The 25,121-nt window shown below is 38.8% G+C and overlaps 1 protein-coding gene across 1 annotated transcript; it reads right to left on the reverse strand.

Moving 5' to 3' along the window:
- Nucleotides 1-588: 588 nt before the first annotated feature.
- LOC117301013 lies at nucleotides 589-24,400 on the reverse strand. Its single transcript, XM_033784893.1, has 6 exons — nucleotides 24,389-24,400; nucleotides 23,405-23,566; nucleotides 20,276-21,509; nucleotides 11,638-11,741; nucleotides 4,933-5,006; nucleotides 589-942 (listed from the first exon to the last, which is right to left on the reverse strand). The coding sequence occupies exons 1-5, from the start codon at nucleotides 24,398-24,400 to the stop codon at nucleotides 4,968-4,970; spliced, it is 1,551 nt and encodes a 516-aa protein (XP_033640784.1). The 3' UTR covers nucleotides 589-942; nucleotides 4,933-4,967.
- Between the last annotated feature and the right edge of the window lie 721 nt (nucleotides 24,401-25,121).

Below are 25,121 nucleotides of genomic sequence, written 5' to 3' on the forward strand. Positions count from 1 at the left end.
TTAACAGGTTGTCACCTGCACCAGACTGGAATGATTCGGAAAATCTAAACACAACATTCATATCTAGTAGACGGATGATGGTGTTAATGGATATTTTTCGGGTAATTATTGTTGGGGCGCTGCAGCACCATAGCCTGTATGCACTTACTCTCAGTGAGCAGTCAACCATTGACACTGTTTAAAGGGCAAGGAACTCTAATGAGTATTAAAGGCACTGGACACTATTGGTAATTACTCAAAATAAGTGTTAGCATTGAGTAAAGGAGAGCTGTTGATAGTAATAAACATGGTGAGAAACGGCTCCCTCTTAAGTTTTTGAGAAAGATGTAATTTCTCACCCAAATATTCAAAGGGTACAGGCCTGAGGCCTTTTTTTGGCATCTGAAAGTACCAATTTGTGCAACAAGGGTGTTTTTTTATTTCAGTATTCTCTTGTAACTTTGATGACCAAAATGAGTCAAATTTTTCACAGTTTGTTATTTTATGCATATGTTGGGATACGATACACCAAGTGAGAATCCTGGTCTATGACAGTTAACAAATGTGTCCAGTGTCTTTAGATCAAAATACATTTTTTTTCCAACTCAGTTTCACATCATGGGGCAAGACCCAATGACTTTGTTTGTTTATTGCTAAGATGGTGTGATTTGTTACAATGACAATGTATTCCAAAATAATACATCAAACTAAATCAGATAAATAAATGAAACTTAAAACACAATCCATCAAATTAAAACAAACAAATAAATAAATGAAACTTATTACACAAGACACAAACTTAATGAAATATAAAGTAAGTAAGATGATAAAATAAATGAAAACAACAACATAACAAAATAATACATTGTATAACACTTTATGAAATTAATGAGAACATGCACAAAGATTGAGCAGTATACACTTACATACATTATCTTCAAGTTCTTGATTCAAATCTTCTCCCTTAGAAAATGAATAGTGAGTGAAATTGGTTAAGGACAAATAAAGACTACAGCTACAAAATTGACTTGCATGAAGACAACATTTATGCACTGTACAAACTTAGGCCCGACCCAATTGGGGGTCAGACTTGTCACAGAAACTGGTCAAAAATTGGGTTTTGCAGAACTGCCAATAGACCTTTTGCACATGACGTCATTTCAGTAGGGCGCCCTCACCTAGAGGTCAAAAGGAGGTTGTTAATTGGCCAATACTGTAAGCTGCTCGTACAAATCTATGCGTCTCGACTGTTTCGTCACCGTTTTTCCACTAAGATGGCGGCTGTATGACGTCAATGCACAAGGCCTATATGTGCAATCAGAGAGATATTGCACATCAATCAGGGAGGTAATTACAATAGACCCTTCCCATGAAATATGTAAATTGCACATAGCGCATGCGCACTAACGTTTTGGTTGGCAAAATGAGGGAACATCACGCTGTTTTGTACACGGCTAATGGGTGCGTGACGCAGACGCGATTGCGCGTCTGCTTAGTGCACAACTGTATGGCGTTTGCCAACCAACAGGGTCTGTACGCATGCGTAAATGTAATTAGCATATTTCATGGGAAGGGTCCATTACATTCAAAATAATAGGGACACAGGCTCTTTAATCAGGGAGAGTGTCAAATTTGGTCATCAGAACATAGAAAGATTGGATTATTCTCAAGGAACTTCCTGCAGGATCAGAGAGATGGCCGAGATTCTACTTCAGTTTGACCCATTTCTGTGTCATTCTACTTCAGTTTGACCCATTTCTGTGTCATTTTGACACTGATTCCCGATCATACTGACCCGGAAAAGAGTCAGGCCCCCACGGTACCAGGATCCTGGTCAATTCAGAACCAGACCTTTTTAGAGTGTATAAGTTAAAATAAATATACAATATTACTTGGTTGTTGAAGTTTCTTCATGACATAATATTTGGTCCTTGGTAAGCAAAGGTAGGACATTTTAAGACAAGGGCTGACCATGTGTACAAATGTACATAAAGGTCACAACCTTATTGTGTAGGCTAGAAAGGACTTTTCAGGGTTTTTAATCACAATTTTTGTTTGTATTAGCAAAGGCCAACAAAAAAAACTTGAAAATCTGGCTAGAGTAGGAAGAATAGCATGTCTGCTTCTGATCGGTGGTCAATTATAACTACAAATATTTTTTTCAAAGAGAGAACAATTACACAAAAAGATGACTCTGCGATTTTCAAAGATTATACATTCCTTCTGCCTATAATCAGCATTTGTGCATACTTCTGTAATCAGCAGAATCCTTTTCCATACAACGTATGTGTAGATGTTCTAGAAAGACCATAATCAACAGTCAAATTTACTAAATTTCTCTTGAGACCAAGCTTGATCACCGCCACTCAAACACTGGACTGGAAGATTAATTGAATTCTCCAACAAATTGCTCGTCTCTCTGACCGATATTAAAGATGAATGGAATTTTCGTGGGTATTTAGGCAGAGTTGCTAATCTTAAACTCCATACAAAGGTACAGCATTTAAGGTATTGCTGTAATAATACTTAAAACAAATCATTGCACTCCCGAGTCGCTTTGAATAAAAAATAAATAAAAACATTGACTAATAATTAATTAATAAGTTTTGCCGCTTCTTATCATTTGAGTGACAGTGGTACAGCATTTAGTACTAGTAATGTTGGATTAAACTTCAAATAATTTGCTTCGAATCTAAAATTACAAAACGGCTTTTCTTAAAATAATGCATTTAACTGAAATTACATTTCAGAATTGTTACCGAAAAACAAGGATATACAAAAGTAACTGAAACAATAACATATGGCCATCACACACACACAAATAAACAAATTAAAAACAACAAACAAACATAATTAAAAGCTCAAATAAACTTAAATACAATACTCTGGCTCAAGCAACTCATAGTTGTTATGGAATACAGACTTTGCAACCAAAAGGTTGCTTTAGCTTGAGTTGTTATGCAGCAACTATACATGTAGGCCTACACTGCAAACACTGGATGTCAAAAGTTACACCAGGGGTGTTGTCAAATTAATGTAGATAGCATGGAGAGAATTTAAAACTCGGTGTTAAAATATCTCCAATGTAATTGTCTTTGCAGAAATTTGTGTTTTTTTAACACCCCTTGGTGTAATATTTGATTCTTTTCTTGTATCTATACATGTATGTGACAACACGGTGCCACCCATGGTGTCAATTATTACATGTAGGATATTTTGATAGTGGACAGTGTAAGGTTATCAAGTGATGTGGTCTTTAATTATGATAGGATCAAATAATATTGGCCGATTTCATTTTGTATTTTAAATAGCAGCTTCTTATTCCAAAGGTTGTGGGTTCAAATCCCACCGAAATTTTTCTCAGAACTTGGGGAATACACGTATTTTGTGCATTTGTCCGTGGCACAATGCAAAAGTAGCTGGATGTTTTTTTATTTTGAAACAGCTTCATTTGTCAAGGCTTATTTTGACGAAAAGTTCAGGCAACTTGTGTTAAATCACTTTTTAATGACTTAAATAGTTCCGAAATCCGAGGTTACGAAATACATTTCCTGCTGTTTTTCTGAACATTTTATGCTCAATACAAATTTAAATGAGGCTGCACTTGAATGTCGTACTGTGAACAGAACAACAACCATTATCACTAACATGTGTGCAAAATGGCATTCACAGTAATATAGGAGGGGTAATGCCATTGAAATGTGGTAATCTATCAACATAGTTATGTCGTGTTCAATCAAGGTTGTCTTACAGCATTTAGCTAATCAAACATTGAAGTTATAAATGGATGAATGTGTGAGTTTTACAGTAAGGTAGCGTGTAGCGTGCTGGATACTAGGAAGTCAGTGACTTGAAAGGTGTCAGATGTCTCTGTTTACATATGTAGGTCAGGAAAATCCAACGGTGTTCCATATTTCCCGCGTCTTGATGCATTAAGCGTGGTGGGAATTACTTTAAAAAGGCAGTGGACACTATTGGTAATTGTCAAAGACTAGTCTTCACAGTTGGTGTATCTCAACATATGCATAAAGTAACAAACCTGTGAAAATTTGAGCTCAATCGGTCGTCGAAGTTAAGAGATAATAATGACAGAAAAAACACCCTTGTCACACAAGGTTGTGTGCTTTCTGATGCTTGATTTCGAGACCTCAAATTCTAAACTTGAGGTCTCAAAATCAAATTTGTAGAAAATTACATCTTTCTCGAAAACTACGTCACTTCAGAGGGAGCCGTTTCTCACAGTGGTTTATACTATCAACCTCTCCCCTACTCGTAATCGTGAAATGTTTTATGACAATAATTATTTTAGTAATTACCAATAGTGTCCACTGCCTTTAGGGAACACAGTCTGATAACACAACTTACTGTGTGGTTTATATTAACACAGGCCTGAAAATGCACAAAGGCCTCGGAGGCCATGGCGTTTGTTGCCCCTTGTCTTGGCCTTGGTGCCCCTTCATAAGTTCCCTACAGACTTGTAGTTCATAAACACGAGCCTGAAAATGCACAAAGGCCACGGAGGCCATGGTCTTGGTTGCCCCATGTCTTGGCCTTTGTTGCCCCTTGTCTTGGCATTGGTGCCCCTTCATAAGTTCCCTACAGACTTGTAGTTCATAAACACGAGCCTGAAAATGCACAAAGGCCACGGAGGCCATGGTCTTGGTTGCCCCATGTCTTGGCCTTTGTTGCCCCTTGTCTTGGCCTTGTTTCCCCTTCAAAAGTCCCCACAGACTTTAAGATAATCAATGAAAGTTTCCACTGAAAGGGACCTTTGCAAAATAAAAAATGGCCTTGCCCCATCCAAGATGAAACTCCAGGCTTGAATCCCAGCTTTGTGTTCTGCTAGGACCAATAGTCTCAAGTGAGAAGTAATTTACAAATAATGTTTAAGACATGTTATGAATAATGAAGTTTAACAGCGACTTGTTTACAATGCATTTACTTTGAATTTACCAGGAATAATTCTTGATCTTGCTGGTAATGGCTGCTCACTGAGAAGACTCCATGTTGCTCTTCAGTCTCAGGTACTGTCAAGAATCAACCAAAACAAAAACTGGTCAAATTGATTTCAAATTTATAATTTTCTTAACAGAGCAAAACAAAAATTGCCTTTTTGTTGATGGCAAAAGACAATCCTACATTCAAGGTAAAAGTATCAAATATAATAAACCACATGGGAAAATGACTGTTAAAATTTAAATGATTTGGGGTTAAACAAAGAAAACAATTACATTTTATTTGTTAAACCCCAATTCATGTGAAACTACAATGTACATATGTAAGTGCAAACTTCCAATTAACAAGTTCGGATTGAAATATTGTACAGTATGCAATGACTAACACCAGAATCAAGGGAACCTTTTGCAGACTAAAGCTGACAATTTCAAGGTACAATGCAATAGGTTTGGCCTGATACTTCAGAGGCAACGGACCCATGGTCAATGCCTTGGTGCCCCTTAAAAATGATCCAATAGAAACTAACAATTTCCTCATTAGAGGTGCATTTTACCAAATGAAGCATCGGGCCTGGTTAATTCTGCGAAAGTTACATGTACATTAGTTTGACTTTTATATTAATTATTAACCCTATTGTATGTCAGAAGTCTTCATAGATACTCACAATGGTTTGGTCTGATTTTTGAGGATGTGGTCTCTCATCACCAAACTACCAAATCTTTACCTGGGACCAGACCAAACAACTATCAGACACCAAGCATTTGGATGTTGATTTTCATAAAGTGGATTATAATTAAGGGAATAAAAGGGTAGCGATGAGTTCTTAAACTGCCGTATAAAACTGGCAGGGTCGTGGCCATGCGATAAAGGCCCGAGCCGAAGGCGCCAGGGCCTTTATCGCACGGCCACGACCCTGCAAAGTTTTAAACAGCAGTTTAAGAACGAGTCACTACTCTTTTACTCCCATTCATAAATGCCTTTTGGGTTAGGAGGCGTAATAAAGAAACTCTGACGTCCCTGAGCTCCATACGTGTGTTGCATTTTTAAGACGGAGACAGTTTTCGGATATGCATTCGTGCGCGTAGTATGCAACTAAACGTATTCGAAAACAACCGGTTATAAACAGCTCCAGCTGGTCATTATCAACTGTTTAAACACCCCCACATGATGCGCTCTCCACCAAAAGGAATAGCAAAACTGTCAGAGGTATTTATGAATGAGGGTTAAAGGTCTGTATCAAGAGATACTAAAATGGTTTGGAAGATGGACATAGTACGATTTAGTAGTTCGGGCTTGAACAAAGAACACTTGTCTATAACGGGGTTTGAACCAACGAACTTCTGTGCCAGTGCTGTACCAAACATGACCAACTGAGCTACACAATGTAATTAGCCCTTTGTTGACAGTCTCCCTATTTTGTCAATATCTTTGTTCAGGGGTCTATTTGATATGATACTGTTAAAACAGAAAGACCCAGGCCAGAAAGACCTAGGCCGTTTCAGGATGGCGCCGCTGCATTGCGACATGGCTTTGCGTGCTCTCATTTTAGACACGCAAAACCAAAATGCATTTCACTGTATACATTTTACATGTGACAATAAACTTTAATAATAATATAATAAATGATATGAACTTCTGGTCCAACTTGTTTATCTTCAGCAGAGAGTCATTTGCTGGGGGAAAAAGACATCTGGTTTATGAACTAAAAGCAAGAAGTGAATCCAACCAGTATTAGTGGATCAATATCTTCATCCCACTGTGTTTATAAATGAATGGAAATGCCATTAGCTTCAGATGCTTCAATTGAGTAACTTGATTTGTTTTCGTTTTCTCATTTTGACGGTTTGATGTCACTTGGTATCTACATGTAGGTCTCTTTTAAGTATGAAAAAGCAATCAAAGGCTGTATAAGACTATATTACTAACATACAGTGTAATTTCACAATGTACAATGTACAATGTACATGTATAATGATTAGTAGGCCTACGGTGCAAGAAATTCTTTTGCACAGAGTATACATTGTGTTTTTAAAATGCTTATGTGTTCTAATAAGGGAATCAATGTGTGCTGAAGAGGTTTTCAACTTGTGGCTTAAACCCGCCGAGGCCTCGTTCTTGATAATTCACCTTGACTTGGTCTTGGTAAAATTATCAAGAACCAGGCCTCAACGGGTTTAAACCACTAGTTGAAAAACTCTTCACCACACATTGATTCCCTTAATCAAAGGCTGTATAAAGCCCGGTTCATACTTCATGAGAATGCAAATGCAAAGCGAATTTGACGTCACAACCCTCCTTTCGCAGCGATATTCGCAAGTGAGTTGAGCAGAGTGGAACTGCTTGAAATTCGTTGTGAATTTGTGACGTCAACATTCGTATCGCATTCGCAGGAAGTACAATAACAACATGTGTATACAGTGTTTTTTTTTTAATGCTTGTATGTTCTAATGTCCATTTTTTATACAGGATTGCTCTTTTGGATGGTGATTTACATTGTAGTTCGCTTTTGGGCAATCCCTATGCTGCTGTTTGTTTTTGCATTTTTCCTATTTTTCTATTTATAAGAATAAATGGTCGAACTGTATAATGTATGTAAAGTTTGTCTAAAAACTCCAGAGTCAGAACCGACCCAATACAGGCCCCGCCCCCAACCCATGTCTGGGTCATGGTGATCCACATTCTGTGTCAAAATTACCCAGAAATTGGTCAAACTAATGCAGAATCAGTGCTAAAATTCCATTATCAACCATTTGCTTGGTCAGGTGACCCAGATATAATTCGGGCCCAGGAGTTTTTAAAGTACATGCAGGCACATTTCCTTTCAGAGGTAAATCACAACCTCTACAATTCTAATTTCCTTTTAATCAAAACCTCCAACACTTTCAAACTATGCCCCAGATACCTGTTTCTCAAATGAAGCAGACAGAACATAAAAACTAATATCTGCTAGGCATTGAAAGCACAAAACAGCAACTACATTTTAAAAGGTGGAAAATTCCACGCAAACTACAGTGTCTGTGATTAGCAAGATTTTATCAATTGATTTGATATGACAGTTATCTCCCCCGAGCTTTCTTCTGCAAGTGACATCACCGGATCCTTTTCAAGATTGATAGTATCAGTGTGCGCACAGCTAGCATGCGTATCAGATCTTACACTAAACTATAGTATGACTATCAGGGTTTCAGGCACTGACGTGATATTACATTTCAAAAGCAGCTTCTAAGTAAACGTATCTTAGGCGGTTTTGCTATACCATACCTCGGATTTCCCTAGGCTAGCATGCTACATGTTATGAGGGAAATGGAACAATGTCTATGACCACAAACAGTGTCACTCAGACCTTCTTAGCATTTAGTACATAAACTGCATTCCTACATTCATGTTCATGTTTGAACTGTTCATAATTAGACCTAATTGTTCTATGATTAGACATATCATACTTCCACATGAAAAAGGGGAACTTAAAATTTCTAGGAAACACATAAAATTTTAGGAAATTAATTTACATGTATTTTTGTTTTCTTTTTTTCAAACAAAGAAGGAGGGAAACTGGCTGGGTAATTGAGCTACCTAGCCCTATATTGGTGGTCTCCCTATTTTTTTAATATCGTTGTTTTGGGTGCCAGTCAGAAGCCATACCACCTGAACCACTGCCTGCCATCTAGCCAGTAACCACACCCAATTGAGGAAGCCAAGGAATCACCTTAAGGGGTTGCAACTTTTTTGTTTTAAATGTAAAGTAATAAACCACAAGGGAAACTGACTGCGTAAATTTGTTTTTGGCTATACTACCACCAATAAATGTTCTGCTTAATGAAACCTAAAATAATTACCTGACAACCCTGTCAACAAGCGGTTATTGGGTTATCCATTAGGGCACCAGGCCTGTTTGCTTTAACAGAGGCAGCGAGGGCAATAACCTCCATGCCCAGGTCATTGCCTTCGTTCCCCTTGAAATGTTCCAGTACTAAATTACCTAAAGGTGCCCTTCACCAAGGAAATCAAATGTCTTGCCTCCACAAGACCGAAGAATCAGACCATACTTCTTATCACTCTAAACAACTTTTGAGTCAGAATATACCCGGATCCGGGTCATGTGGGGTCACGACCCATTTCTGGGTCAGTATGACCCGTACTCTGTGTCGAAATGGCCCAGACATGATTCAAACCAATGCAGAATCCAAGATCAAATTCCTAATTTTTAACCACTTTCCTGGTCAGCCTGATAAAATGATATGAAAACTGATTTTGTTTAACTACACCGGATGCATCAACTGTTTATATTGAACATCTGAACAAAATAGGGCAAAATTTCACGGGTTGATAGACTTCATTACATTGATTAGAGTTTGATTTACTATTGTACAAGTGTTGATTGACGCTTAACCACGTTAAAGTTTAGCCAGGTGTAAAATGAAAGTGACATCTGTGTGATGGACACTGTGGATGGTAGAGGACAGTCCCTGGTATTTCACTTGAATTCCCTGACAATATTTTTAAAGTTCAACACAGAGCTGCCAACATTACATGTAGCACCCTACAATATAAGGGAGATTTTGTACAACAGTCAGGGTGATATTTGAAATAAGGGAATAAAAGGGTAGTGACGAGTTCTTTAACGGCCGTTTAAAACCGACAGGGTCGTTGCCATGTGATAAAGGCCCGAGCCGAAGGCGAGGCCCTTTATCGCACGGCAACAATCCTGCAAAGTTTTAAAAGGATGTTTACGAACAAGTCACTACTATTTTATTCCCATTCATAAATGCCCTTTTGTTAAAAAACTTTTTAAAAATACAATTAGAGACACTTTGACAATTGAAAATTCAAGGTTTAGAGTATTTTTTTCAAAAACTTTGTGAAGGATCTGTTTGATGCGCGGTGGTTGTGTGTACGCACGCACGCTTAGAAATAGATAACGCGCATGCGCTTAGAAATAGATTACGCGCTGTTACTAATAGCTATGAAGTGCGCGTTGCGCATGATAATTGGCGTTCGCCAGCCAACACGAGGAAGCCAGCCGGTTATAAACAACTCCAGCTAATCAATATCAATCGTTTAAACACCCCCACGTGGCACGCTCTCCACCAATAGGAGTAGCAAAACTGTCTGGGGTATTTATGAATTACATTTAGTTGAAAAAAAACCATAATGTCTGGGAAAAGGTTCCCTCGACTCAATCAGGGAATGTGTTCATCAGAGGTAATTTCTAACTAAAATATTTTATTCTAAGAAAAACTTTGAGCCAGAAGCAAATTTGTGCAGTAAGCTTTTTTCTTGCAATTGAGCCAACATTTGTACATATTTGTTATTCTGTTGGGACACACCAAGTGAGAATACTGGTCTTTGACAATTACCAAATATGTCCAGTGCCTTTAAGCACAGTTCTCTGCTTATGCAGCTCTGTAAAATTGGGCCCTAAATTGTGTCTTGAACAGCAAATGACAGCAAGGTAAATGTCCGTGCGAAATGATCACTCCCATATCAAATTCTCAGTCCCTCTAAATGTGATAGTGATATCACAAATCCTGTCAGTGATACTGGAATCAGCATCTCACTCAGCAATAGTGATCCTGATATCTGAAGATCAATTTTAATTGCATTCTTGTCAAACAAAAAGCTGATATGAAATGCTGTCTTAAAGGAAGGTATCAGGAACAATGTTCAGCAAACTTTAGGGATAACCTCTTGATAAATTTACCTTACGCCTGTGACGGTTAAACGTTTCAACGGTTAAGAGTTTACACAATCACTCTTCGTTAAACCATTATACACTTTTGGTAAACAGTATTGTCCATGTCCCACACTTCGTGTATCACAACTTATAATATATAAAATAACAAACCTGTGAAAATTTAGGCTCAATCGGTCATCAGAGTCCGGAGAAAATAACAGGAAAACCCACTCTTGTTTCCGCACGTTTCGCCGTGTCATGACATGTGTTTAAAATAAATCTGTAATTCTCGCTATCAAGAGTTTATATTGTTTTAATGTTTTCTCAAAAAGTAAAGCATTTCATGGAATAATATTTCAGGAGAAGTCTTTCACCATTACCTTCTGTAAACCCTGTAAATTATTTGTAAATCTGTGAACCTTTTTTTTTTCTGTACCGAAAGTGTATTTGGCTTTAAGTACTTTACTAACCCTTTAAACGAAAAGATTTTGTTTGTGTGGCTTTCTAACTTCATTTCTTTGTGTAATACAATCAGCACTTCATACAACTGTATGAAATTTGAAAGGCCTAAACATGACAAATAATCATCTGTGCCATGTTTAATTAAGATCCAACCAGGGAGACTCTGCTACAGTCAAACCCAAATGTGAGGCCATTAACTATTTTTGCCATTCAGGGAACGATTTCATCAGGCAATTTTGCTTAGCAAAGTATTTCAACTCAACATATTTTGTGCACAGTGAACGCCAATATCGAGTAGCAAATGATATATTTTGAGTAGCAGCTGACACATTTTGCGTAGTATTTTGCTCTGCTATGTGTTGTATACAAGGGAAATGTTTCACGGCCATTTAAACTATATGGTTCTTTTAATAAAATTGCAAGCAGTTTGCATTAGCTACATGTTCGGGTATACTCTAGAGGAGGTTTCTTCACAGTATAGGAAGATGATGATGTTATTCTATTTTCTCCATATCGTAAGTACTCAACAGAACTCTATGTCTCTAGACAACACTCAAGGGACTTACATTTTTCCTACTGCTGATGGCTTGTTGAACCCATAGGAGCTCCAGGGCTGTGGTGTTTCTCATCTGCTTTAGCTCTTCCAGATCACTTGGGTAATCAGTCAAATCTGAACAATTCAACAAAGAATGAAAACCTTATCAAAGAACAGCCATTCAACGTGTGTACAGATGTTAAACTTGTATCAAGGATGGTAAAGGATATTCAGGCCATGAACTTTGCTCTTGAAGGGGTACAGTGATTCCCCTGATGCAAGGGGCACTTTTAAGAGGAAAATGTAAATTTGCATTGAAACCTTGCAGAGGGCACCACAGCAAAAGCACAGCACAGAGTAATTGCTGTGGGTGCCGTGGGTTAATTTGAGGCATGGATATTAAATGGTTTCACCCACACACCCGTATGTAAGCACTTGTGTTAAAGCACATTATAAATGCATTTAAGTTAAGTTAAGTTAAGTACTTGGTACTTTTCCCCAAAATCCACAGGCATGTTACTTGGGTGAGATTGTGTGTACGACTTTCTTCAACAGACTGACAGATGTACATATGAAGTAAGAGACATGTCGTCACGTCAGTACAACCAAAGAGTAAGGAAGAGCAATATGGTTGTAACTTGGGTCTCATATTTCAAAATGTAGCCTCTGCATACCTTACAATGAAATTACTGAATGCTGAAGCGACATGAGCATTACCGGTGTGGCGGTTTCAGTCTTCCGCCATGTTCAGTTTTCCGGGTGAAGTAGCCGGACATTTCAGCCTGTTGTTCGAACGGTTTTAGCTTTCCGGCGTGTTCAGTTTTCCGGGTGACGTAGCGAGACAAAAATACCGCCGTGAGTACACTGGCGAGTACTGTAGTTCTCTCAGTGACCCCAAATTATTTCTATTTCGATTCTTTTCTGTTTAGTCATATTCTCTTGCGCCCCATCTTTACACGTATTCCCCCCGTACAACTTAAAGCAGGTCACACTCTTGTGCCACAAATACAGGGAGGATAATTTGCTCGGTCTTCACACCTAAATCTCTCATACGATCCATCCACGTGTTCGCCGATCGTTGTACTCGTGGACGCCGCCATGACAGCTACCGGAGAGTAACACGGATGACTCAATACGGCACTAAAAATTGACTACTTTTGCTTGCTGTGCGCAGGCATCGCATGACGTATTGTTACCGTATTTGGTCATTCGGAAATTTGAACACAGCGGAAAGTTGAAACCGCCACACCGGGTGACGGATTTGAGCTATTATAAGAAGCCACTATAATTGTTACAAAATTGATGGAACTGGGGCAATACTCTGCTGCATCATCCACCAAGTAAAACAACACCTCAAAGCTTTTTCAGTGCCAAACTTAGACAACATCAAGTTTCACGTGTTGTCATGTGACAACAAGGCTCTCTCTAAGGTAAACCTCAACTAAAATTTGTTAAGCCCATACGTGTAAATGTAGCCAAATCAAAACAACCATCATTCATCTTCACTGACGTGTGACGACAAACCTTACTTACAGGAGTTATGTCAACCGTTTGTAACAAGCACGCATGCACAGACAGGATCTTGGTTTAACATCCTGCAAGTTTGTTAGAAACTTGCGTCCTACATCTATGTTGTGAGTGCTGGAGTCATCGTCACACCACACAAAATTTTGCCAATCACTTTATTCCTGTGGCCAATCACATGCAAAACAGGATAACAGTATTTGAGGACACAACCTTGATTGAAACATAACCCTCTCGATCCTCCTGCCAAGTACCAGTCACATGTTCATCAGCACCCTCCGACAACCACACCAATCCTAAATGTCTTATTTGATTCAATATGAACCAGGCACTTCAGTTTCAGAACCTCATGTTGCTACTGGTACCTAATTGCCGGGTGTCATGATAGAGTCTTCCTCGCATCATGCTTGCATGAAGCAAGAAGCCACCCCTCTTGCTGTGCTCCCTGTTAAATGCGTACCACTAAGGCATTCGTCTTGTCTGCACCCACATCGGTGGTGCCCTGCGCTTTTGCTGTGGTGCATTTTGCTCATGAAGAAGTGCCCCTTATTAGAGGGAAATTGCTGTGCCCCTTGAAATTCAAAGCCGGATGGAGCACATCTACCGGTAGAACAAAAGTTAATTTTGTTAAGCTCTTGTTTTGATTTGATCATCCTTGAGCACTGGTCTGACATTAGGGAATGCTGAAAATACAACATAAAGATTCCCACACAATTGTCACACTTGCTTTGTTTTCATCCTTATTTTCAGGAGCTGAGAATCTGAATAACCAAGTACGCAGCTACAATGGACCCTTCCCATGAAATATGCTAATTACATTCACGCATGCGTACAGACCCTGTTGGTTGGCAAACACCATAGAGTTGTGCACTAAGCAGACGCGCAATCGCGTGTGCGTCAAGCACCCATTAGCCGTGTACAAAACAGCGCGATTTTCCCTCATTTTGCCAACAAAACGTTAGTGCGCACGCGCTATGTGCAATTTACATATTTCATGGGAAGGGTCTATTAAGACAACTTGTTCGAGCCACAGGCATGCAAGGGCACCTTTGGCAACCAGCCACATGGACCTGGATGACCATGGAGCACAGCCTGATCCAAAGTGTTTGATGCTTAAGGAGGGAGCAAAACCAGAGGGTCCAAACAAGAGAAAAACCTGTGTGGCATACGATAGCCCCACAAACACAAACCTACTCTACAAATGTATGGCCTTAGACGGGAATTGAACCAGAGCCACAGTGGTGGTGAGAGGTGAGCGCTTTAGGCACAAGCCAATCATGCCTCCCTTCATCATGATCATTACATTAGTAAAGAATAACAAATAAATCTACAAACCAACTCAAAGTAATTCCAAACTGCACTCATGCCTGTCACAAATGTATCAGACTTCCTTTTGAGGTAATGAGAAATAAAATGAACACGACACAGTGAACTTTTAATCAAACTTACGCCAAAATACACTTGAGCGTACGTGGTCGCACTACACGTAATGTACACTTCATCCATGTGTAAACAAATGTGATATAGAGTGGCAGAACTGTACATTTGTAGTGTAGAACATGATCAGTTGATCAATCAATATTTTATCAACGATAATTGGCTGTATGGGATAGCCACAGACAGTGTAGCCACATGGACAGTGTTAAAAGCAATCAGCATTAGGCATTAGGGGCCTAATGCTTTTTCCCAGACCGCTTGAAGTTCATAATGTAGTAGGTAACACCTCCCCGGAGGCTGTTTGCAGTAATCAATGAATAAATCATGTTGCACAAGAGAACATTAGTTAGACAGGGCCTAAAACTGGTTTGTCTGATCACAAGTCCTTGCTTTATGGTTCACCAGTGTGTAGTGTATCTAAGTTAAATTTGGTTCCATTCTTGGTTTGTGTTTGTTGAAGTGTTTTTATTGTTCATTCTACAATATGTACACAACATATCGTCATGTCAGTGCCAAAACGTCATTCCTAAGTAGCACTTATAACGCTATGCACGAGTTTCAAATTGGTAAATCACAAAAAAGTAATACACGCAAAACAAGTACGCGCCAATAGACAATGTTTTTGGAAGGATCATTTTCGTGCGACATCCAATGTTTTTGCAAAGTTAGGATAGAACGTTTTGAGCCACAGGCCCTGTTGTCTTGTGGATCCCCCTCCCCTGATTGGAGCCCTGCCAAAAGGCTTAAACATGCTCAAAAATGTGCCGAAAATATATTTAGGTTTAAAGGGAAGGTACACAACTGGTAATTGTCAAAGACCAGTCTTCTCACTTGGTGTATCCCAACATATAAGCATAAAATAACAAGCCTGTGAAAATTTGAGTTAAATTGGTCATCGAAGTTGCGAGAAAATGATAAGAGAAAAAAACACCATGTTGGACGAATTTGTGGGTTTTAGATAGGAATAAAAGACTTCTGGCTAGAAGTCTTTTATTATATTTGTGAGAAACTACCTCTTTCTCAAAATCTATGCTACATGTACTTCAGAGAGAGCCGTTTCTCACAATGTTTTATACTATCAACAGCTCTCCAATGCTCGTTACCAAGTCAGTTTTTAAGTTCATATTTGTTTTAAGTAATAACCTAACGTGTACCTTCCCTTTAACTTTTCACTTGTTTGCATTGAGTTAAAGCAGAAGAGGAGAAACAGATGAGGGAAAAAATGATTAATTGGCCAGATGAGAGACTATAATCTTTAATTATAAGACGAACATGTGCGCATGCTTTCTTAAAGGGCTGGCTCATTGGTTTGTTCAAGTTTTTATGCATTTACCACCAACAGTATGTAACGTCAGCATCCAATAATGAGTTTACTGCTCCGACACCTACATGTAAATGTGTACCAAAACTACTGTGCAGTGTTAAGTTCAAGCCCAGATATAAACATCAATGTTTGTACCTAATTTTAACATTCAAAGTACAGTACATACATCATGTACACTGCATGTATTTGTGTACACACCCTGTACCAGGCCTGATACTTCACGGAGGCAACAAAGGCAATTGCCTCCATGTCTTCTGGTCATAGCCTTGGTGCCCGTGAAATGCTCCATAATAGAGATTTACAACTTCCTCATAGGGTGCCTTCTACCAAGGAGAACATGCCTTGGTGCCCTTTCCTTTTCAAAAACGAAGCATACAGGCCTGCTGTACAGTTTCTTGCACATGAAGATTGGGTTTGTTGTGGTTACGATTGGAATGTTGCTTTAAGAGTAAGATTTAGTGCCACTGCTAGGGAGAACAGCTGGTCTGCTCGTAATAAGATGATGAACAAACGAATATGAAAAGTAAATTTATAAAATAGAGGTGAGGAGATGTTGACAAGACTTTGAATGTCTTGATGTACAGTATGAAAGTGAAGGAAACAAAATTCCAACTTGAATTTTGAACGCTGGCCTATTCCAATTTGATCAGGCCAAAGACTTCACAAACTGAACAAGTCTGGTAACCTTTTTGTGATCGAACAAACAGAAGCATTTTTCTGACAGGTTTTTAAAATTTTATGTAGGGCTCACCTTACAAGAGTTTACAAAGTGCTGGGTGCATTCAGCAGCCACTGCAAAAACATTGGGGCAAACCTTTCTTTTAGGTCTGGGTTCTTTTACATTGCATACCACAACACACAGGACCTACAAATGTACAGCTAACGTTATTGGTACACTGTACATGTACATTTTCCATCCAAAGAACAGAGCAACTATGGTAAACAGGTAAAGAGAGTATCTTGCTCAAGGGGGACTGGGGACTTGAACCCACAATATGCTGATCAGAAATTCTAGGAGCTCGAGTCCAGTGTTCTTAGACAAGGGTATCATCCACTAGGATGCCTGTGGTAGAGCAGAATGCACTACCTTCCCAACTTTTCACGAACCATTGTTACTTTATCAGTACTTTGTAAAACAAGACAAAACTTTTAAACTTGGAGGTACATATTTCTAGCATACTGTAATTAATACAGTTTTTTATGTACAGAAGTTCTTTAAACAGTGTTTCATTTTTGTATGTGCAGTGACTTAAAAATGCACCGTTTCGATTAAATGTAACACAGGTGACAAACTTGGCCTGTCAAAATTTCCAGATTGGGTCCCTTTAAAACCTCTGGCTGAAACCAGCTGCCAAGAACAGAGAGTTGACATGCTCAAAGACACGCTTAGAAAACATTCTGAGCGTGTGTGTGTCTGCATGGTTGAAAAGACAAATGATACAAATAGTTTGTCCCCAAACACAGACGGTTTTGAAAACAAACCAACTGTCTTTTAGAAATGTGTGAAGCCAATGTAGTCGTAGGTGGCCATTCTGGGGGAAAGATTTACTGTGGGGAATTGAGATGCGGTAAAACACAAAGGAAGATCAGATTGAATGGTGAAGTGTATTCTGACATGCATGACAGTAAAACATCCTGATTATCTGTCTAACTGATAGTAAAAAAACACCACCAAATTATATGGTACACTGTACAAACTATGTAACGGTTTACACTACATGTATGGATGTACATGCAGTCCCTACATGTACATTGTACATAACAAACTTAGCCATTTGTTTTATTCATTATGTTGAGCATCCTGTCAAGGGACCTGGGATAACTCACACAAGGGAATATAAACACAAATCTGGCAACATCCAATCTCTCTCATATACAAGCATTGGTTTAACAGCTTCAATTATGAATGGCACAAATCAAGAAATCTTTTGCAGGAACTTAGATGACAATACTTAAATTCTATAGTCACTGTGAAATCAGTGGTTAACTTGGGGGATTCGATCCCACAATCTTAAAATTGTAAGTCCCACAGTCTAACCACTGAAAGATGGTTATGGGCTTGGACATTTCAGAAAACCACATTTCTTTAACTTAGTTTCGCCAATCAATTCTTTAACCTCCTGGCACAGACTGTGTTGAATCTGTTTAAAGGTATTGGGAAATTTTAAATACAATCCCACTTTATATGTATGCAGGTTCAAACATGGTTTAATGGCAAAATTATCAAGAAAGATACAATACAAGTCACATACATGTATGTAGGGGTGAATGTTTCAGCAGAATACAGTGTCTAACAACTGTCATGGTATTTTCACAAGGGCTCGGGAAAGTACCGAGTATATAGTGCTAACACACATCACTCGATGGGTGGGGACCAACATTTATTTAACATCAAACTCATTCACGTTTAGCGAGGTGATAGCGTGACAGCATCTCTGAAATCTGACAAACATTTCATAAATTGTGTCTCAACATCAAGTGTTTTTCTTGATTTCTAAACAATAGGGGCATTTTGGACAAAATAATTGTTTTTAAAAGATACTAATTACTAACAAGGGGTCATTACCAACACATGACCCTAATTTTAAAACAAAGGAAAACAATGATCACCTCCCACATTTATTTGCACTACAAATTTGTTTACACATTAGTGTGTGTAGGTGACAAAGATACCCCAACCAATTTACAAACAATTGACGGAAGTACATCCATGTACCTTGAAAATGTTCTGCAAAATATTATAACTGCTCTGCACTTATAAATGAAAGTGAACATTCCTTATTGTTTTTCATCATAGCCTGGCACCTAATTCATAAATCTGTTTTTCCCCTGGTGGAGGGTGAGGAAATGGTGCTTTTAACCTCTGATCAAAGACCCAGTATTCACTTGACTCCAGACCAGACCAATCTTTTTGACAGCGTGTGTTAAAGACCTAAATAAGTGTGAAAAGGAATGTCACTTCACTTTTATGGCCAACTGTCATAATGTGCCAACAGATGCCAGAATGTCTTTGGCAAAATGGCCCGTCTTGTACAAACGTAAACGCGGATGGTGATAAATTCTCCTGACATCAACAATGAAATTACTGTATTTCCATGTCTTAAATGTCAAACATAGACCAAACTGTGGTTAACTTCAGATGGACTGGATTAGCTTCAAAGGACTTTCTTCATGAATCTGGTCATAAAGATTTATTTTTGTCATCTGATTTTGAATGTTTATTTTCCAAATGTTACTGGTCGCCGTGATACCAACACGGCAGCAGTTGTTGCATATTTCTCATGACTTGTTTATTTTAAGAAAGTGTTTGATGAGCATGAAAGTTATTTTTAATCTTTCAATTAACTTTTTCTAGGGAGGGAAGTTGAACCAACAGTCCAACGAGGCAAAAACATTTCAGGATGACCGAAATAAAAATACTTGTTAATGTACATTGCACATTTCCAGCTTACAAAGTAAAGGTCAAACTTACTGGAAGTTTTTGAAGCTATTTTGACTCTATTTTTTTATATTGTTTTTTTTGTTTGAAATGCTCACATGAGCAAAACTTAATATTAGTGCTACAATAGCTACATGTTTGTTTTTTTAGGTTATAAAAGTTACAATTCATTGAAAGTGATTAAAGAATGTTAAATTGCCAATGTAGTGTTGTAATCATGAAAGGTACATGTATTGAGGAGAACTCAATTTAAAATATTTGTGTATTTTTTTATTGATGCTCACTGGGCGAAAATTTTCATGTTATAACGTGATGTTTATAATAAGTTGAATTGAATTGGATTGTAAAACACACACTTTGAAAATGGGGAACGGGGTAACAACAGCACCCCCAAGGTCTAGATAAATGTAGCTCAGTTAGTAGAGCACCCGCACATAAATTCGGAGGTTGCAGGTTAAGTCCGACTATGTAAATTTTCCCTTGTTCAACTCAAAATTAATACAAATTACTGTCCCACTTTTCCCCCTAATTTGACAATTTGGGGAAAGGTGCAACAATAGAAAGTCAGTTTCCCGTGTGGTTTATTACTTGATAATGAAAAATATTGTTACACCCTTTCCCCATTTCCAAAGTGAATACAGACTGACTTCACCATAAAACATGATCACTATAACATGGGGCAAATTTCATAGAGCTGCTTGAGCACAAAGAGTAGCTTAGCACAACAAAAATATGCTTACCAGAATAGGGCTAACAGCCAAACTACCTTGTCATATGTTCAATTTGTGGCTGGTATCCTGCTCATTTCTGTTTAGCAGACAATTGTTAAGCAATATTCTCTGCTTAAGCAGCTCTATGAAATTGGGCCATGGTCATAGCCAGCCCTATAAGCGTTAGATACCATGACAGGTAATGTACAAATTTACCTCCTACACATGAACCTACCTGTAAATGAATTTTCATTACTCCAAACTGATGTCATATCGGCAACAATGGACGACTCCAGCTCTCCTCCCGTTCTCCCTGAGATGACTGACTTGCACTTTTCTCCGCCCTCCTCCTCCCCAAGGGATAAGCCATTTCCCACATCCTCCCTCTCATCTCCATCCTTGTCCTGCATCTTTACATCCCTCTGGTTGTTATCAGTAACATGTGAAAGATGAGACAGACTTAGCGTGGTATCAGTTACAGATTCTCTGTCGGACAGATCAGTTAATTTCTCCCCAGCGGTGGCCCCATTTGGAACCCTACTATGGACGTCTCCTGTTACATCATTCCTTATTGAATCTTTAGTGCCATTATCAGTTTTTAATGCTTGTGAATCGAGTGGTGCATGGAGGACTTCAGTACCAAATCCAGTTTTAAATCTTTCAGAATCTGTGAGAGAACCTGTGGAATTTGATTCTAACTCACTTCCAGGTCTGATTGTGTCTTCAGCACCTCCGGCTTTTGAATCAGTCAGTGATACATCATCTACGGACTTTCTAATCAGAATGTGATTTACTGTTCTAAGGTCACCTTCTGTAATGTCTGTCTCAGAAGCTACGGGAATTTTTTGATCTATTAAACATGTTTGCTTTAGATGTACATTTTCTGTCACCTCCGTAATAGTAGACACGGTTTCCTCTATGGAAGATTGGGCAGTTGGTGATGTCCCATTATCGGCTATCAACCCCTCACTGTCTGATTTCTCAGCAATGGAATCAGAGGCTTGCGAAGCTGTTGTGGTTGTGTAGGATTCAAAATCTGAAGTGTAATTGTCAATGGGACTTGGGAAGCCAGTTTCCATTCTTCCAACGTCTCCAGCAAGTTGGAGATCTTCTTGGTCGCAGGGCAAGGTTTCCAATACCAATTCGCGACTGTCTGGATTTGCTTTTTGGTTCTCATTTTGATGATTTTGCATGGAACTTGCCTGTTGATCCTCGGCATTGTGCGCCAAATCTCTGTCATTGAAATCTTTCAGATTTGAGTCATTGTCATGTTCCTGTTGGGGCGTTCCATCTTGACCTTTGACACCAGCATTCGTGTGAGACTCGATGTCAATAGTTTGGTTACCAGTTCCATGTACCTGGTAATCGGTATCCTGGGATGGCGTGGAGTCCGGTCGAGGCTGCTGATGACTTTCGTTTGGGCTTCCTGATCTGACTTCTTTAACAGCAACAGCATGTGTCTTATAGGACTGTAAATCACACAAAATTTAGGTTTGTTAATGAATGGACAAAACATCCTGAACACAAACTTGTACTTTAAATTTAAAAACTTAGGGGCCCAATTTCAAGGCTCTGCCTACCACATAAATATGTGCTTGCTGCCCAACATGTGCTTTTTAGAGGTTGACATAAGCCGTGAGTTCAGACTTCCCGTTAAGCAGCGCCATGAAATCGGGCCCTTGTGCATTGACTTGATTGATCATGTGAATTACTGACTAAGTCATTGTATCATACAATGTACACACAACAGAGTGAGTGATTTGGTGTTTAAATCACAGTTACAGTTACAGGCTCAAAACTGAAAGGCATCTGCTGTACATGTATAGCCGCATAAAACATAAAATTTGTACATGTAGCATCATGATATTCATGTGTTTTCTTGGACCAGCTATTGTTAGTTATTATAATATTACCAAGACTAATCAAATTTCAGAAATTTCAAAATATATAAAAGGTTTAGTTTTCTTTGCTGCAGATTGTGGCAAGCAAAGATTACAGAGCACGAGATGGGCAACTCAGGCTGAAATGTGAAATGTGCACTGGCTATTTCGGCAATAGATCAGTGCAGACAATGAGCCATTGCTATCATTGATATAACAAAACATTTGCTTGCTGAAATGGCCCCCATGCATATTTCAGGGTTCAACAATAGAGCTCTACATGTAGTTCTAAACCTTGCACCTTTGGCACTCCATAATCTTCGGTGGCAAGTTTCGACAAGATCGAGGCTGTTATTAAAAGTCACAATAAGCTGCCTGTGTGCTCAGTCGAACTGGCAACACACCTGGAAAGATAACCAAAACAGCGCACTGGATTTTCCAGCTCACTTAAGCTGACCTGGTGTATTTTCCCTGGGCAAAATTTGGTTGGTTAGCCATGTGCATCTTGGGTAAGTTAAGCGAGATGAAACTTTCCTTGAAACTTGGTTTATCAGCTCTCAGAAAGTTTTAACCCCCAAAATCCATTGTGTGCACTGCTCATTATGTTCATTTCAAGTGTTTATTACTGATGAATTTCTACATCATCAACATAAATATTTCAAGTTCCTGGAATTTGAATTTTCATCAAAAGAAATGTTAAGTCAAAACATACAGTCATGGCATGCACTATACTCAATCTCGTACTTTGTGTAAAAACATGCTGTGAGAGACTCAAAGCAAAATTCCAAGAAAATTTGCATGATGCTCAGGTGGGATTCAAACCCACAACCTTTGCCACTCTAGAGCAGATGTCTTAATAATAATATAATAATAATATCAAAGTCTTATATAGCGCACGTATCTACCAAACAAGGTACTCAAGGGGCTCAGTATATATACAAACTTTCAGAAAGATAGGTTATTGCAGTGATGAATTCTGAGACCCAATTATTATGCACCTTATAAGGGTTTACAAGGTGCTACGGCGCATTAAGCAGCCACAACCAGGAACACCGGGGTGAACCCCTTCTCTTTTCGATAAGTGCACTGGGTTCTTTTACATGCGTTACACAACACATGGGACCAACGGCTTTACGTCCCATCCGAAGGACGAAGCAATGGTTAAGTGTCTTGCTCAAGGACACAGTGTCACGGCTGGGGATTCGAACCCACACTCTGCTGATCAGAAACACCAGAGTTTGAATTCGGTGCTCTTAACCGCTCGGCCACGCCACGACACTTACCAAATAGATCACTAAGATTGCCCAGTAAATAGAGCCAGTTCGAATCCTAGACATCTGCTTTAGGATGGCAAAGGTCATGGGTTCAAATCGCACCCGAGTAATAGGCATATGCAGGTTGATTTTTTGGGCAAGTTGTACACAGTGCTTTCACACATCAGTGTATGTGAAAACCAAATAGATTTATAACAAATTGAAACTAACTTTTGGAAGGACACATGGCTTGCTCATTGCAGGTTCTCTCCACTGGATTGAGCATGTTTTACCATCAGGGCAGACGTCCGTCTCAATGTCACTGAAAATGTCCTCATACTGTTTCCTCACTTGTTTGAGTTTTTTGCGGATGATGAAAGCTCTTATGATTGCCTGAAAATGCACACAAAAACAGTTCATTAAAAGTTTATTTTAACTGATGTTTTTATTTGGGGCTAAACCAAGGACCTCCGGTTTAACAGGCGGGCGCTCTACCAACTGAGCTACACGCATTGCATAGTATAGCTCTATGTTGGCGGTCTCCCAAATTTTTTCTATATTTTTGTTTGGGTACATGCCATACAACAGTTAACTGCTGTGTCGCCAGGGATCACCTGATGGGATGCGACTTTATATTTACGAATATGCTTTTTAATAGCTTTTTTTCGCGTTTAAATTTCAAGTTCGAATTTTAATGGTGAAATTTTAAATATGAAAGTCAGCAAATTTATTTATGTTTTGCAATGCATTACAACTGGAAACAAAAAGTCAAGTCTTCATTCTCAGCTGGTTTTCTTGTAAATTTATTTTACATTCATATGCATGTACTTCATGGCTAAATTTCAGATTATATCATTTTTTGAGAGCCATAAACTACATGAAGTCTGAACTAAGTGAACTTAAAAGTTAAAGTATTATAAATTATTTAAAAACAGGATTGTGCCCAAGGAAAGTTTACTCAAAAAGTTGGCATGGTCGAATGGTTAAGCGCACTGCACTGACTAGCCTACCGCACCCACATGTATATTTACCGGGGCTAAAGACAGAGTGTTAGTTTGAGTCCCGGGAATCATCCTAAAAAGTGTCCACTGCTAAATAGTTGCCGCTCATTGGCATATTGCGATCTGATTGGTCATGCGTCTACATGACGTCATATTGTTTGCTAAATAGTATCTGCGGTAAGCATGCAACAGCATTGCATGTCTTGCTTCTCACCTGACAAGGCATCGTACAGATAAGATAATTTTTTTCCCTCTGACTTTGCCTTATATAATTTTGTTTGAACGCTTTCTTTGTTGTATTTGATAACAAATCAAACAACATTGTTAATAGGCAATTAAATTCAGATGAAAAAATAATCCTATAAATCCATCCCGCGGAGCTCGCAAAATAATGTCCATTCCCCACCAAGACGAACTGTCGACTGAACAGACTTAAAAAAACTGGCCGCAATTTTTGCCAAATACTTTCTGTTATCTGCCAAATACTGTCTGCGTGGGCATGCATACATGATACCGTCGCACCTATATTCCGACACCACCATGTTCCGACTAGAAATTTGTAATTTGTTGTATAATAGGTCTAAGCAAGATGTAGCCATGGTACAAAAATGGAGACTTGATAGACTTTAAAGGCAGTGGCCACTATTGGTAATTGTCAAAGACTAGCCTTCACAGTTGGTGTATCTCAACAAATGCATAAAACAACTAACCTGTGAAAATTTCAGCTCAATCGGTCATCGAGGTTGCGAGATAATAATGAAAGAAAAAAACACCCTTGTCACACAAAGTTGTGTGCGTTTAGATGGTTGATTTCGAGACCTCAAGTTCTAAACCTGAGGTCTCGAAATCAAATTCGTGGAAAATTATTTCTTTTTTGAAAACTATGGCACTTCAGAGGAAGCCGTTTCTCACAATGTTTTATACCATCAACCTCTCCCCATTACTCG

This window comes from Asterias rubens, chromosome 16, assembly GCF_902459465.1.
Source record: "Asterias rubens chromosome 16, eAstRub1.3, whole genome shotgun sequence".
NCBI classification, from domain to species: domain Eukaryota; kingdom Metazoa; phylum Echinodermata; class Asteroidea; order Forcipulatida; family Asteriidae; genus Asterias; species Asterias rubens.